General features: G+C 38.7%; 1 protein-coding gene across 2 annotated transcripts; it reads left to right on the top strand.

Moving 5' to 3' along the window:
- The first annotated feature begins 7 nt into the window (after positions 1-7).
- On the top strand, positions 8-13,410 carry COX4I1 (cytochrome c oxidase subunit 4I1). 2 transcript variants are annotated; one of them, XM_060787866.2, is made up of 5 exons: positions 8-104; positions 9,383-9,462; positions 10,786-10,950; positions 11,086-11,217; positions 12,924-13,410. In XM_060787866.2, exons 1-5 carry the CDS (start codon positions 79-81, stop codon positions 13,058-13,060), a joined length of 540 nt encoding a protein of 179 aa, XP_060643849.2. In that variant the 5' UTR covers positions 8-78; the 3' UTR covers positions 13,061-13,410. The 2 variants fall into 2 exon arrangements, with proteins under 2 accessions (XP_060643849.2, XP_060643850.2); XM_060787867.2 differs by lacking the exon at positions 8-104 and adding an exon at positions 6,099-6,206.
- The last annotated feature ends 472 nt before the right edge of the window (positions 13,411-13,882 follow it).

The raw sequence follows: 13,882 nt of genomic DNA, 5'->3' as shown, positions 1-13,882 counted from the left end.
CCGCCAAGCAGGCGCCTCCGCCGTAAAGGGACAGAAACGTCGCAAATACGTGTCGCGAACCGGAAATAGGTTTTTCCTATGCAGTCTATGGGCGCATACAAAAGGTAGGTTCGAGTTGCATTATATTTATTAATTATATAATATATTATAATATGTAGTATGCTATAATATCCAATGCATATTATATTAAAATGTGCAATATATTATAATATGTAATGTATATTTGTTATATTAGGCAATATATATTATATATTATGCAATGTATATTATAATATGCAATATATATATATTGCATATTGTAATATACATTGCATAATATATAATAATATATGTTACATATTATATTACATATCGTAATATGTATATTGTGATATATATATATATATATATATATAAACACAAGATATATATTACGATATGTAATATAATATGTAACATATATTATATTAATTACATTATGTTATATTATTATCCATGGGAAAAAGTAGTTATGATATAACTATATATATATATATTACATATACTCTGTGTGTATGTGTATATATATATATATATATATATATATATAATATGCAAATATATTATTTTATATTATCAATGAGAAAAGTATGATATGATTATATATATATATATATATATATATATATATATGCAATTCATATTATATTACATTACTATCTGGAAAATAAAGTAATGAGAAAGTGTTGGTTTCTAATATATGTGTAGAGAAATGTTTATTATAAAGTGTTTATTATACTGTGTTTAAACTGTATTTATGTTTTACATTGGTTGCCATGGCCTAGCTGTGAGAGATAGGTTGCCATGGTGACAAGGCAGAAGAGGAGGTGGGCGGAGCTTAAGGAGAAAAAGGTTTGAAAGTGACAGTTAATTTTCAGTCAGGAGGATGAGACCCTGAGAGGAGGAGCAGAGTCAGAAAGGACTCTGGAAAAGTAATAGTCAGTCAGGAGGATGAGACCCTGAGAGGAGGAGCAGAGTCAGATAGGACTCTGGAAAAGTAGTTTAGTCAGGAGGAAGAGACCCTGAGAAGAGGGCAGAGTCAGTTAGGGCTCTGTGGTGTGAAGCAGTGTAAATTCAGTTAGTTCTTAGTATTTGTGAATATTTCTTCAGCAAGGGAGCTGAAGGTGAAACCTCGTTAGATTGCTTGAGTTAAAAAGAATCTAACAGAGGGGGTTTTAGGATCGCCAGTAGTGTAAGACTGGAGATCAGTGGTTTGATCCGGTATAGGACAAACAGTGAGAATATTCACAACAAGGAACACTGAAATAATAAAGCACTTCACTGTAGAAGGAGTTTATAAGATTGTAACAACTAAAGCCTGAATGTATCTCAACCAAGCCATATTGTAACCATCAAGCATATGCCAAGCTCAACATCTCAATATTGCAACAATTACGCTTTGTTTAACAATAAACTTGTTCTCTTTGTATTTTAAACCTGCCTCCTCCATTGATTTTACGTTCGGTGCATTCCACTCTACCAAAGTTACCTCACAACGCAAATAGGGATAAACAGAGACTTTAAGACCAGCGTCTCTAAACATATTGGTGGCAGTTTAATTTAATAGCAGTCTAGGAACTTTCTTACATTTTTGGTGGTCCCATTTGGTGGGATTAACGCACGACTTTACTTTTTATTGGTGGCATTGATACGTCTTTACAATATGTAATTCCTTTATGCTTGTGGGTAAACAGTATTTCTTGTTGTTTCTTTGTCAGTGTTGATGTGGAGAGTGCCTGGTTTGCCTACTCTGGAACATGCAACATATCATAGTCCTTCTTTCAGGGTCTCTTTCAAATCTATGATACTATATCTGTGTGTGTGTGTGAATCATATCTATCTATCTATAACTATGACTGGATGGCTCTTTGTGTGGAGGGCTCTGATTACATTTTCTTGCCCTGGTGAAGAGATTTGGACTGGATGACCTTAAGTATTTTCTGTTGGCCATGGGGGTTCTGTGTGGGAAGTTCGCTCCATTTATGTCGTTTGTGGGTTTCAGAATACTCTTTAATTGTAGTGAACTATAAATCCCACTAAATCCCAGTAACTACAAATCCCAAATGTCAAGGTCTATTTCCTCCAAACTCCATCTGTGTTCATATTTAGGCATATGGAATTTTTGTGTCAAGTTTGGTCCAGATCCATCATTGTTTGAGTCCACAGTGCTCTCTGGATGTGGGTGAACTATAATTCCCAAACTCAAGGTCAATGTCCACCAAACCTTTCCAGTTTTTTCTGTTGGTCATAGGAGCCCTGTGTGCTCAGTTTGGCCCAATTCCATCATTGGTGGAGTTCAGAATGCTCTTTGATTGTAGGTAAACTATAAATCCCAGCAACGACAATTCCCAAATGACAAAATCAATTTTTTTGAGTGGAGGACATAAATTGGACTGTTAGATGTCTTGTGTCCAAATTTGGTGCCAATCCCCTCAGTGGTTTTTGAGTTTTGATGGTAGCACGAACTAACATTACATTTTTATTTATATAGATATATATATTATAACTGGCAGTATAATATGTAATATATGTTATATAAATTATATTAATATCCATGGGAAAAAGTGGGCATGATATGATAATACTAATAATATTATCATATTATATATATATATATATATATATATATATATGTATATAGTAATGTATATTAATATATTATCCATTGGGGGAAGTGGATATGATATAATGATAATACTATATATTTATGTGTGTGTGAACATTTTATTATGCAATTTATATTATATTATAATATTCTCTCTCTCTCTCTCTCTCTATATATATATATATATATATAAAATATTATTATCTACGGGAGGATAATAATGCATATGTTTTAATGATGCAATTTTAATGGATCTCTTGTTTCATGCTGATATGTGTAATAGGTTCTTAATTTATAGTATACTAGCTCTATCCGCCTCACGCGTTGCTGTAGCCAACCTTCCCGCCTCTTTCTCTCTTCCTTTCTGTCTCTCCTTCCTTCGTTTCCTTTTTTCCCTTCTCTCCTTCCTTCCTTCCTTCTCTCCCTCTTTCCTTCCTTCCCTTTCTTTCCCTTCCCCTTTCTCTCCTTTCTTCCTTCTCTACCTATTCTTGGACTGTGACTCCCAGCAGTCCTCCTGATCAGTCTATCAATCTATCTACCTACTTATCTCTATCTAATATACCTATCTGGAGGATTCCTGGGAGTTGCAGTCCAGGAATAGGAAATTGGAAACATCCAGGGATTGGGATGCTCTCAAAGAAATCTAAGGAAAAGAAAGCTTGCAGCTTGGAAGCAGTGTGTTTTGATCATCCTTCTCTCCTAAAGGGCCTGGTCTAGGGGATGCTGGGAGCTATAGTCCAGAAGAGAGTGTGGATATGCTATTGTTTGTTTTGTTTGTCGGGGGAATTGTTTTTGCACATGCGCTGGAGCATCTTTTTGCTTTTTCAAAGTCCCTTCTGCTGTGTTTTTGAGTGATGGTCACTCATTGGCCTGATAGGCATATTGTGTCTAAATTTGGTGTCAACTTGCCGAGTAGTTTTTGAGTTATGTTTATTTATTTATTTATTTGTGACATTCCTATGCCGCCCTTCTCACCCTGAAGGGGACTCAGAGTGGCTTACAATTAACAAGTAAATACTATATATTGTATTATTACCATAGCACAATATTAATATTATGTATTACATTGTACTATAACATTATACTGTAGTTTTATTAGTAATATTGCATTTAATATAAAATATATAATTATAATATGTTGTTATTATTAGTAGTATTGTATTACATTATAATATTATCAATATTATATGTATATACAATACAATATATTATATTATAAGCACAGTGCAGGAGACAAGATAGAACTGCCTTCCTGGCCCCTCTCTTCACTCTGATCTCAGAGCAGCAGTTGGTGCTGGGGGGCTCCCAACTGATGATACTGATTAATGATGATTAATCCCACAAATGAACATTACATTTTTATTTATATAGATGTTATTATCTAGAAATTATGTCTTGGTTTTCACATGTACGTACGGCATTGAATTTTGCCACTATTACGTTGGAAACCGCTTAATAATAATAATAATAAACCTTTATTTGTACCCCGTTACCATCTCCCGAAGGACTCAGTGCGGCTTACAAGAGGCCGAGCCCAAATACAATAGTAAAACAATAACAACAACAACAAATAACTCAAAAATACCACAAAGCAATAACATTAACAACACACAACAACGCAATTAAAAACAATGGCAGGGTCAAATGTGATGAAAAGTTAAAAAGTGCTGGCCGTGACCAGGTGAGGTGTTTGGAGGGGGGTGGGCATATAGGTATCCTAGATCTCTGATAAAGTGCGTTGGGACATAATGCTAGGAGTTTCCTTATTCTGGAAAGGCACACTGGAACAACCATGTCTTCAAGCTCCTCCTAAAGATTGCTAGCGACGGGGCCTGCCTGATGTCTTGAGGGAGAGAGCTCCAGAGTCGAGGGGCCACCACCGAGAAAGCCCTATCCCTCGTCCCCACCAATTGCGCCTGCGATGCAGCTGGGACCGTGAGCAGGGCCTCTCCAGATGAACAGAGATTTCCCCTAAGGGGTGAGAAAAGCGGTATATAAATGCAGTAAATAAATAAATAAATAAATATAATAATTTTATATACTATAATAATTTTAATAATAATAATAATAATAATTTTCAGCATTTTTCTGGAGCATGGCCATACAGCCCAGAAAACTCACAGCAACCAATAATAAAAATAAAATAAAATAATAGCGACTCCCTCAAAGTCCCAAGGAATTCACAAACATATCTAATAATATGTTTAATATAATATATAATATATATGTATAATTAAAATAAATAATATATGTAATAAAGAATATATATAAATAATAAATATAATTGTAATGTCGAAGGCTTTCATGGCTGGAATCACTAGGTTCTTGTAGGTTTTTTCAGGCTATAGGGCCATGTTCTAGAGGCATTTCTCCTGACGTTTCGCCTGCATCTATGGCAAGCATCCTCAGAGGTAGGGAGGTCTGTTGGAACTAGGAAAATGGGTGGAATCTGTGGAATGACCAAAGGACTGGAGTTAGGTGTGAATGTTTCAACTGACCACCTTGATTAGCATTTGATGGCCTGGCAGTGCCTGGGGTAATATTTTGTTGAGAGGTGATTAGATGTGCCTGATTGTTTCCTCTCTGTTGTTTTGCTGTTGTAATTTTAAAGTTTTTTTAATACTGGTAGCCAGATTTTGTTCATTTTCATGGTTTCCTCCTTTCTGTTGAAATTGTCCACATGCTTGTGGATTTCAATGGTTTCTCTGGTGGTTGTGAGAGTGGTCCAACATTTCTGTGTTCTCAAATAATATGCTGTGTCCAGGCTGGTTCATCAGGTGCTCTGCTATGGCTGACTTCTCTGGTTGAAGTAGTCTGCAGTGCCTTTCATGTTCCTTGATCCGTGTTTGGGCGCTGTGTTTGGTGGTCCCTGTGTAGACTTGTCCACAGCTGCATGGCTTAGCATTTGAAGGCTTGGCTGAGGCTGGGAAAATGTTCTGTTGAGAGGTGTTAAGATGTGCCTGGTTGTTTCCTCTCTGCTGTTTTGGTTTTAATTTTAGAGGTTTTTTTTTTAAAAAAAAAACAGTATTAAAAAACTCTAAAATTACAACAGCAAAACAGCAGAGAGGAAACAACCAGGCACATCTTAACACCTCTCAACAAAAGATTTTCCCAGGCTCAGACAGGCCTTCAAATACTAATGAAGGTGGTCAGCTGAAACATTCACACCTAGCTCCAGCAGAGAAGAGCTCTTTGCCCCACCCCAGCCATTCCACAGATATATAAACCCATTTTCCTGGTTCCAATAGACCTCACTACCTCTGAGGATGCTTGCCATAGATGCAGGCGAAACGTCAGGAGAAAATGCCTTTAGAACATGGCCCTATAGCCCGAAAAAACCCACAAGAACCTAATCTGCATCCTTTTCAAAGGGGACTTCCTGCTCTCCTGAAATTTCCCGTCGTGCTTTGCACCGCGTTCCTTGCTGAGCCTCGGGTCCTCCGTCTTCCCGCCGTGCCTTGCGCTTCCGGTGCCGCTCTGGCCTTCCTTTTCCTCTCCCTACTTCCTGTTTCCGCGCGCGTCCTCCCTCTGCGGCGTAGAGGACACGGGACGGAGCCGGGCCTGGAGGCGGAGGAGGCTGCAGGTCAGGCCGGGCCTGGGGCGGGGGAGAGCGGGGCTGCAGTCTAGGCCTTTTGGGGAAGGAATCCCTTTGGCCTCAAGCACCTGGGAGGCAGCAGGGCTGGCCTTTGAGGAATCAGGGGTGAAACCGTGGCATCTGAGAAGGGCCCTTCCACACTGCCAGGCTATCCAGGGCGGATATTACACCGTATTATCTGCTCTGAACTGGATTGTCTCAAGGCCCTTCCATCCAGCTCTATATCCCAGAATATCAAAGCAGAAAATCCCACATTATCAGAGTGTGGACTCAGATCACCCAGTTCAAAGCAGATATTGTGGGATTTTCTGCCTTATTATTCCGAAATATAGGGCTGTGTGGAAGGGCCCTGAGTCAACACTGCCAGATCATCCAATTCAAAGCGAGTTTTATATATATATATATATATATATATAGTGTCAGGAGTGACCTGAGAAACTGCAAGTCGCTTATGGTGTGAGAGAATTGGCCGTCTGCAAGGACGTTGCCCAGGGGATGCCCAGATGATTTGATGTTTTATCATCCTTGTGGGAGGCTTCTCTCATGTCCCCGCATGAGGAGCTGGAGCTGACAGAGGGAGCTCATCCGCCTCTCCCCGGATTCGAACCTGCAACCTGGTACAGGGCTTTAACCCACTGCGCCACCGGAGGCTCCTGGGTTTTATATGGCAGTGTGGAAGGGGCCAAAGTCTTTTGGACTCAAGCTCCCATCCTCCCTGGAGAGCCTCACCATTTTACCTTAAGTAGGGTTGGACTGTATAAACAGAACAGCACACTCACACACATATATGCAATATGATCCTGTGCATATATTTTGGCAAATGGTAGATTTGTGTGAAGCCCAAAGGAGTGGATCAACGACCAATCAATACGATAGGATATATGTGCAAACACTAAAACATATATGTATATACACATATACTGTATACAGGTATACAATAGACATAACACACAAACATACAGCATACAGATGTACCGTATACAAATGTACACACAAATTACAGTATGCAGATATAAAATTTACAAATATAAACACACACAACTATACTAGTGTACACTACACATACTCACAAATATATACTACACAACTAGCCATCCCTTGCCACGCGTTGCTGTGGCCCACTCAATTGTTGGTGGGGTTCATAATGCTCTGTGATTGTAGGTGAACTACAAATCCCAGCAAGTACAACTCCCAAATGTCAAGATTCTATCTTCCCCAAACTCCACCAGTGTTCACATTTGGGCATATTGAGTATTCATGTAGAGTTTGGTCCAGATCCATCCTTGTTTGAGTCCACAGTGCTCTTTGGATGTAGATGAACTACAACTCCAAAACCAAAGGACACTGCCCACCAAGCCCTTGCAATATTTTCTGTTGGTCATGAGAAAGCTGTGTGCCAAGTTTGGTTCAATTCCATCGTTGGTGGGGTTCAGAATGTTCTTTGATTGTAGGTGAACTATAAAGCCAAGTAACTACAACTCCCAAATGACAAAATCAATCTTTTTTGAGTGAAGGACATACATTGGGCTGTTAGGTGTCTTTTGTCCAAATTTGGTGTCAATTTGTCCAGTGGTTTTTGAGTTCTGTTAATCCCACAAACAAACATTACATTTTATTTATATATAGATATATAACTATATACACACAGTATATACCAGGGGTCCTCAAACTAAGGCCCAAGGGCTGGATATGGCCCTCCAAGGTCATTTACCCAGCCCTCGCTCAGGGTCAACCTAAGTTTGAAATTACTTGAAAGCACCAAACAACAACAACCCTATCTCATCAGCCAAAAGCAGGCCCACACTTCCCATTGAAATACTAATAAGTTTATATTTGTTAAAATTTTCATTCATTTTAATTATTGTATTGTTTTTAAGTAGTTTTTTTTTTTGTACTACAAATAAGATATGTGCAGTGTGCATAGGAATTCATTCATGGTTTTTTTTCTAAATTATATTCCAGCCCTCCAACAGTTTGAGGGACTGTGACCTGGCCCTCTGTTTAAAAAGTTTGAGGACCCCTGGTATATACACACATAACTATACTAGTGTACAGTACACATACCCACAGATATATATAGTACACCATATATAACTATACACACACAACTATATTAGTGTACAGTACACATACCCACAAATACATAGCACACAATATATAACTACACACACGCAGAATATATACACACAAATACATAGTATACAATATACAAATATATACACACACAAATACACAAGTATATACACACACAAATAAATAGTTTACAGGTATACAGTGTGTTGTCACACAGATACATGGTATACAATATACAAATATAGACACAAGTATACAATATACATATGCACAAATATATAACATACAAATATACAATATACAAATATATAGCATACAAATATACTGTACATAAATATAGGCACACACAAATATACAAGTATACAGGATTTGCCTTAAATATCCTATCATGGGGTTTGCCTGTCTGAATTTGTACAGATGGCATTTGCCAGAACTAGTGTCTTATACATATACTTTTATTGATATGTATATGTTTATGTGGCATTAAATTGTTGCCTTTGTAAGGCCGCTCTGAGCCCCCTTCGGGTTGATAAGGACAGGGTACAAATGTAGTAAATAAATAAGGCTGAAAAGGTGTAACAGGCCCAAGATGAGTTTCCATGACGGATTGGCAATTTGAAACCTGGCCTCCCAGAGTCCTAACCTGATGCTTGCTCAGTTACGCCATACTGCCTTCTCAGAGACATATCTACAATTGGCCAGCAAAGCACACAAAGACATTTGTTGGTACGTTCTCCATTATCTAATAGTCATATTTCAGTATTGATTCTGCAGTAATTGATTCTAGCCCTCTTCTCCATCTTGAATTTCTTTCCATTTTATTTTTTCCTCTGTCAGATATTTCTGCTTTGATGTTTTGCTTATGATTGATAAAGAGTCCTTTCTGTGATATATTTATTCTATTCTTTCTTAGCCCATGCCTGCATCTTTTCCAAATGTTATTAGGCAGCTTTCTCTTTCAGGTTGGAGCTCTATATCTGTAGCATTGTAATTTACAGAAAGCAACAATTGGGACTTGGAAATGTGCATTTGCTAGATTTGTGGTTGCTTCTGATTCATAACATCACATTTTTTTCTGTTATCATTTTCAGGATGTTGGCTTCAAGGGCATTTAGCCTTCTCGGCAAAAGGGCAATTTCCACTTCAGTTTGCCTCAGGGCACATGGGCATGGTAGGTTCACGCTTTATTCATTGAGTGTTGTAAAGCTTTCTTTTTCATCTCTGCAGCACATTTCCGCTTACAGGGTGTTTTACAACCATAACAGCTCTCTTAAATATATTACAGAGGTAGATAAAGACTTCTCCATGTTTATTCAAAGAACTTGAATTGTGGCTTGAACCATCCTCAAGTCCTGCTTCAGTTGTATGTCTATTCTAGGAATGGAAGCCATCCATATTTATTTGAATGAAAATCTCAGCAGCCCTAGCCAGTGGAGAAGAATGCTGGGAATTGCACTCCAACATTCGCTGGAATACTGGAATTTCCCTGCTGTTACCCTCTGTTTGGAGGAATGGTTTATATTCTGAAGACAAATATATACATGCACAAATACACAGTGTAAAAATATACAATATACATATACACACACCGGTGGTTCCCAACCTTTGGGCCTCCAGGTATTTTGGACTTCAGCTCTCATAGTTCCTAAGCTGGCTGGAGTTTCTGGGAGTTGAAGTCCAAAACACTTGGAGGCCCAAATGTTGGGAACCACTGATTTATACACACACCACACAGTTTTCAAGTATACAGTATACATATGCATAAGTATATAGTATAGAAATATACAAATATATACACACAAATATAGTTTGCTAAGTATGTTGTATACATACATATAAATATATAGTAAGTGTGCAAAAATACAATAAACAAAATATACAATATACATATATATATATACACACACACAGACATACAGTTTACAAGTATACAATATACATATGCATAAGTGTATAATATACAGTATACAAAAATATACACGCACATACAGTTTACAAGTATACAATATACATACGCATAAGTATATAGTATACAAATATACAATATATTTTATAAGCCACTCTGAATCCCCTTCGGGGTGAGAAGGGCTGCAAGATGCAATATACAAATATTTATATATACAAACATACAGTTTATAAGTATACAATATACATATGCTTAAGTATACTGTATACAAATATACAATATACATATGCAACTATACAGCAGACTCTCAATCCTGGTCTGTTCTATCATTCTTTTTAAGTGTAACTGATAAATCTTTCCGTATCCTGCTGTTGTCCCTGTTTGAAGGAATTCTGAAGACTGCTTCCTTTTGGCAGAACAGTGTCTGCATTTGTTGGGAATATTCCATTGAAAAAGCATCCAGGAAGAAATGTTTATATTCATACCTCTGCTTCTGTATTGTCTGTATTTTGTTTATGAAGGACTTTCCCAAGATTCCTGCTATTGATGTATTAACCTGCTGCTTTTGTGTTTTCTTGGTCAAAACAGGCGTTGTGAAAACGGAGGACTTCAGCTTGCCCTCGTATGTCGACCGCCGGGATATCCCGTTGCCAGACGTTGCGTATACAAAAACTCTCTCTTCTGGGCAGAAAGCCCTGAAAGAGAAAGAGAAGGCGTCATGGAGTGCTCTTTCACTGGAGGATAAAGTTGAACGTAAGCACTTTGGAGAATGTAGGCCCAAAAACTGTCCCCTTTGTGCTGTAAGCATAATTGAGTTTTGAGTAACACAGTCAGCCGGGGAAAGAGCATTTCCTTCCTCTGTTAAATATTTCTTCTTGTTCTTTTCAGTGTACCACATCAAATTCCATGAAAGCTTTGCTGAGATGAACAGGCCTTCCTCTGAATGGAAGACAGTTATTGGCACCATACTCTTCTTCATTGGCTTCACTGGCTTTATTGTCATTTGGCAAAGGCTATATGGTGAGTCAAGGGTGACACTTGGTGCCATGTTTGTCTGTTATGGAAACACTAGAAAAATCCCTCCAATAAAAGATGCCTGTTATATTCCAGATCTGGCACACTGGTCCTGAGCAGATGCACTAGTTAGCATCCCAAGATATTGGCTGGGTTTTAGCTTTGTTTACTTACTAGCCGTCCCCTGCCACGCATTGCTGTGGCCCACATGGGGGTTCAAGGTGGGAGGTTTGGCTCAATTCTATCATTGGTGGGGTTCAGAATGCTCTGTGATTGTAGGTGAACTATAAATCCCAGCAACTACAACTCCCAAATGTCAAGATTCTATTTTCCCCAAACTCCACCAGTGTTCACATTTGAGCATATTGAGTATTTGTGTAGAGTTTGGTCCAGATCCATTATTGTTTGAGTCCACAGTGATCTCTGGATGTAGGTAAACTACAACTCCAAAACTAAAGGACACTGCCCACCAAACCCTTCCAGTATTTTCTGTTGGTCATTGGAGAACTGTGTACTAAGTTTGGTTCAATTCCATCGGTGGTGGGGTTCAGAATGCTCTTTGATTGAAGGTCATAGAATCATAGAATCAAAGAGTTGGAAGAGACCACATGGGCCATCCAGTCCAACCCCCTGCCAAGAATTTGCATTCAAATCACCCCTGACAGCTGGCCATCCAGCTGTGAACTATAAATCCCAGCAACTACAACTCCCAAATGACAAAATCATTTATTTTTTGAATGAAGAACATGCATTGGGTTGTTAGGTGTCTTGTGTCCAAATTTGGTGTCAATTCGTCCAGTGGTTTTTGAGTTATGTTAATCCCACAAACAAACATTACATTTTTATTTATATAGATTTCAAAGCATTTCACATAATACAGTTGTCTTGTCACATCATTTATCTCCCCCCCCCCTTCCCCAACGTTCAAATATTCAGTTCTGGGTTGCTGTGAGTTTTCTGGGCTGTCCGGCCATGTTCCTAAAGCATTCTCTCCTGATGTTTCTCCCACATCAATGGCAGGCAACCTCAGAGGTTTTGAGGTCTGTTGGGAACTAGGCAAGTGGGGTTTATATATCTGTGGAATAATGTCCAGAGTGGGAGAAAGAACTCTTGACTGTTGGAGGCAAGTGTGAATGTTCCAATTGATCACCTTGATTAGGATTGAAAAAACTTTCATCTTCAAGGCCTGATTGATTCCTGCTTGGGGGAATCCTTTGACTCCAACAGAGACTCCACCCTGGACCTCCTTTGCTTAGTTTCCAACAGACCTCACATCCTCTGAGAATACCTGCTATAGATGTGCGTGAAATGTCAGGAGAGAATGCTTCTGGAGCATGGCCATACAGCCCGGAAAACTCACACCAGCTTAGTGATTCGGGCCATGAAAGCCTTCAACAACACAAGGTGATCCTAATTTGGGATAATTTTTCGTCTTACCCTACTAAGCCTACAGTTGTGCAGCCGTAACAACACGTGTCTTCACAGGTTTCTCATGAGAAAAGAGGCAATGTTTGGATGTAGAGAATTAAGAACAAGGCCCCCAGCTATTAAGTAGCCCTGATTCCAGCAATTGCTTCAGGCACCAGTAACTAGAATCTGGCATTGCAGTGGTTAAGAGGCCCTTCTCTTAATTCGCTGAGGGCCACTTGCCTATAAGTCTGTCATCATGTGTATACTGTATATCCTAAGTTAGCATCATTGTCCATTTGCAGTTTTTGGGCCCATCCCTCACACCTTCTCAGACGAGTGGAAAGCCATGCAGACCCAAAGAATGCTGGACATGAGGGTGAACCCGATCCAAGGCTTCTCCGCCAAGTGGGACTACGAGAAGAAGGAATGGAAAAAGTAAAAGCACTCCGGGAATCGCCACTTTGGCCCCAAGCTTGAAATCTCCAACATGATTCCGTCACCTCCATGCGACTGCACTTCTTCTGGTGTCTGGGGAATTAACTCCTCCTTGAGAGAGAAATCTTAATAAATGTCTGGTTTACTTGAAAAAAAAAGCTTCTCCTTGTCTTAGAATGCTTTCGGTGTGTAGCCTACAACAGCTTGTTGAGCTCGTGATGGTTCAAGGCTGAGCGCTGTGTTTTGTGCATAGTTCCAGATACTTAAAATGGGCCCAGAGAAGAGTTAAATCCCCTGGCTGTTTTTCAAATGCAAAACATACACAGCAAGATTAAAAATTGCAGTTTAAAAAAAGATGCATGTTGTGACTCTTTATTTGGTATCATGATCTGTATAGAATCTAAATAGTAAAATAAATGCAGAGATCCCCTTGGAGTTATGCAGCATGAATTTCCACATAATGTGCAGGCATTACCAAAAAGTATATTAAGTGAGGAACTGCAAAAGTCTCACATGTGCCAATCCAGTTTTCATTAGTCCTTTTCCTCAGAATTGCTGTGTGAGAGTGACCGAAACAGTCTTGGTGATAAATGAACTTCAGGTTAAATGCAAGCAAAGAATATAGGAATAAAATACTGTATTACTTGAGTATAAGCTGAGTTTTTTAGCCTTTTTTTAGGCTGATAAAGCCCCCTTTGGCTTATACTCGAGTTACGGTTATTTATTATTTTACACTATTGTTATTATTATGCTATTGTGAGATAAAAGAGAAACAAATTATTTGTGGAGGAGGGCTCATTATAGTGGGAGTTGTGGAATCAAGCTT

The sequence above is a fragment of the Anolis sagrei genome, chromosome 8 (assembly GCF_037176765.1).
Source record: "Anolis sagrei isolate rAnoSag1 chromosome 8, rAnoSag1.mat, whole genome shotgun sequence".
Taxonomy (NCBI): domain Eukaryota; kingdom Metazoa; phylum Chordata; class Lepidosauria; order Squamata; family Dactyloidae; genus Anolis; species Anolis sagrei.
Note: the sequence above shows the minus strand (reverse complement) of the source record. Positions and strands in the feature narration are given on the sequence as shown.

What these genes read in the sequence shown, in the direction of transcription:
- COX4I1 (XM_060787866.2), top strand. Translation starts at nt 79, where the DNA reads ATGCAGTCTATGGGCGCATACAAAAG. An exon ending in CCTCAGGGCACATGGGCATG is followed by an intron (nt 9,463 to 10,785) that starts GTAGGTTCACGC and finishes TGGTCAAAACAG; the next exon opens with GCGTTGTGAAAACGGAGGAC. An exon ending in ACTGGAGGATAAAGTTGAAC is followed by an intron (nt 10,951 to 11,085) that starts GTAAGCACTTTG and finishes TGTTCTTTTCAG; the next exon opens with TGTACCACATCAAATTCCAT.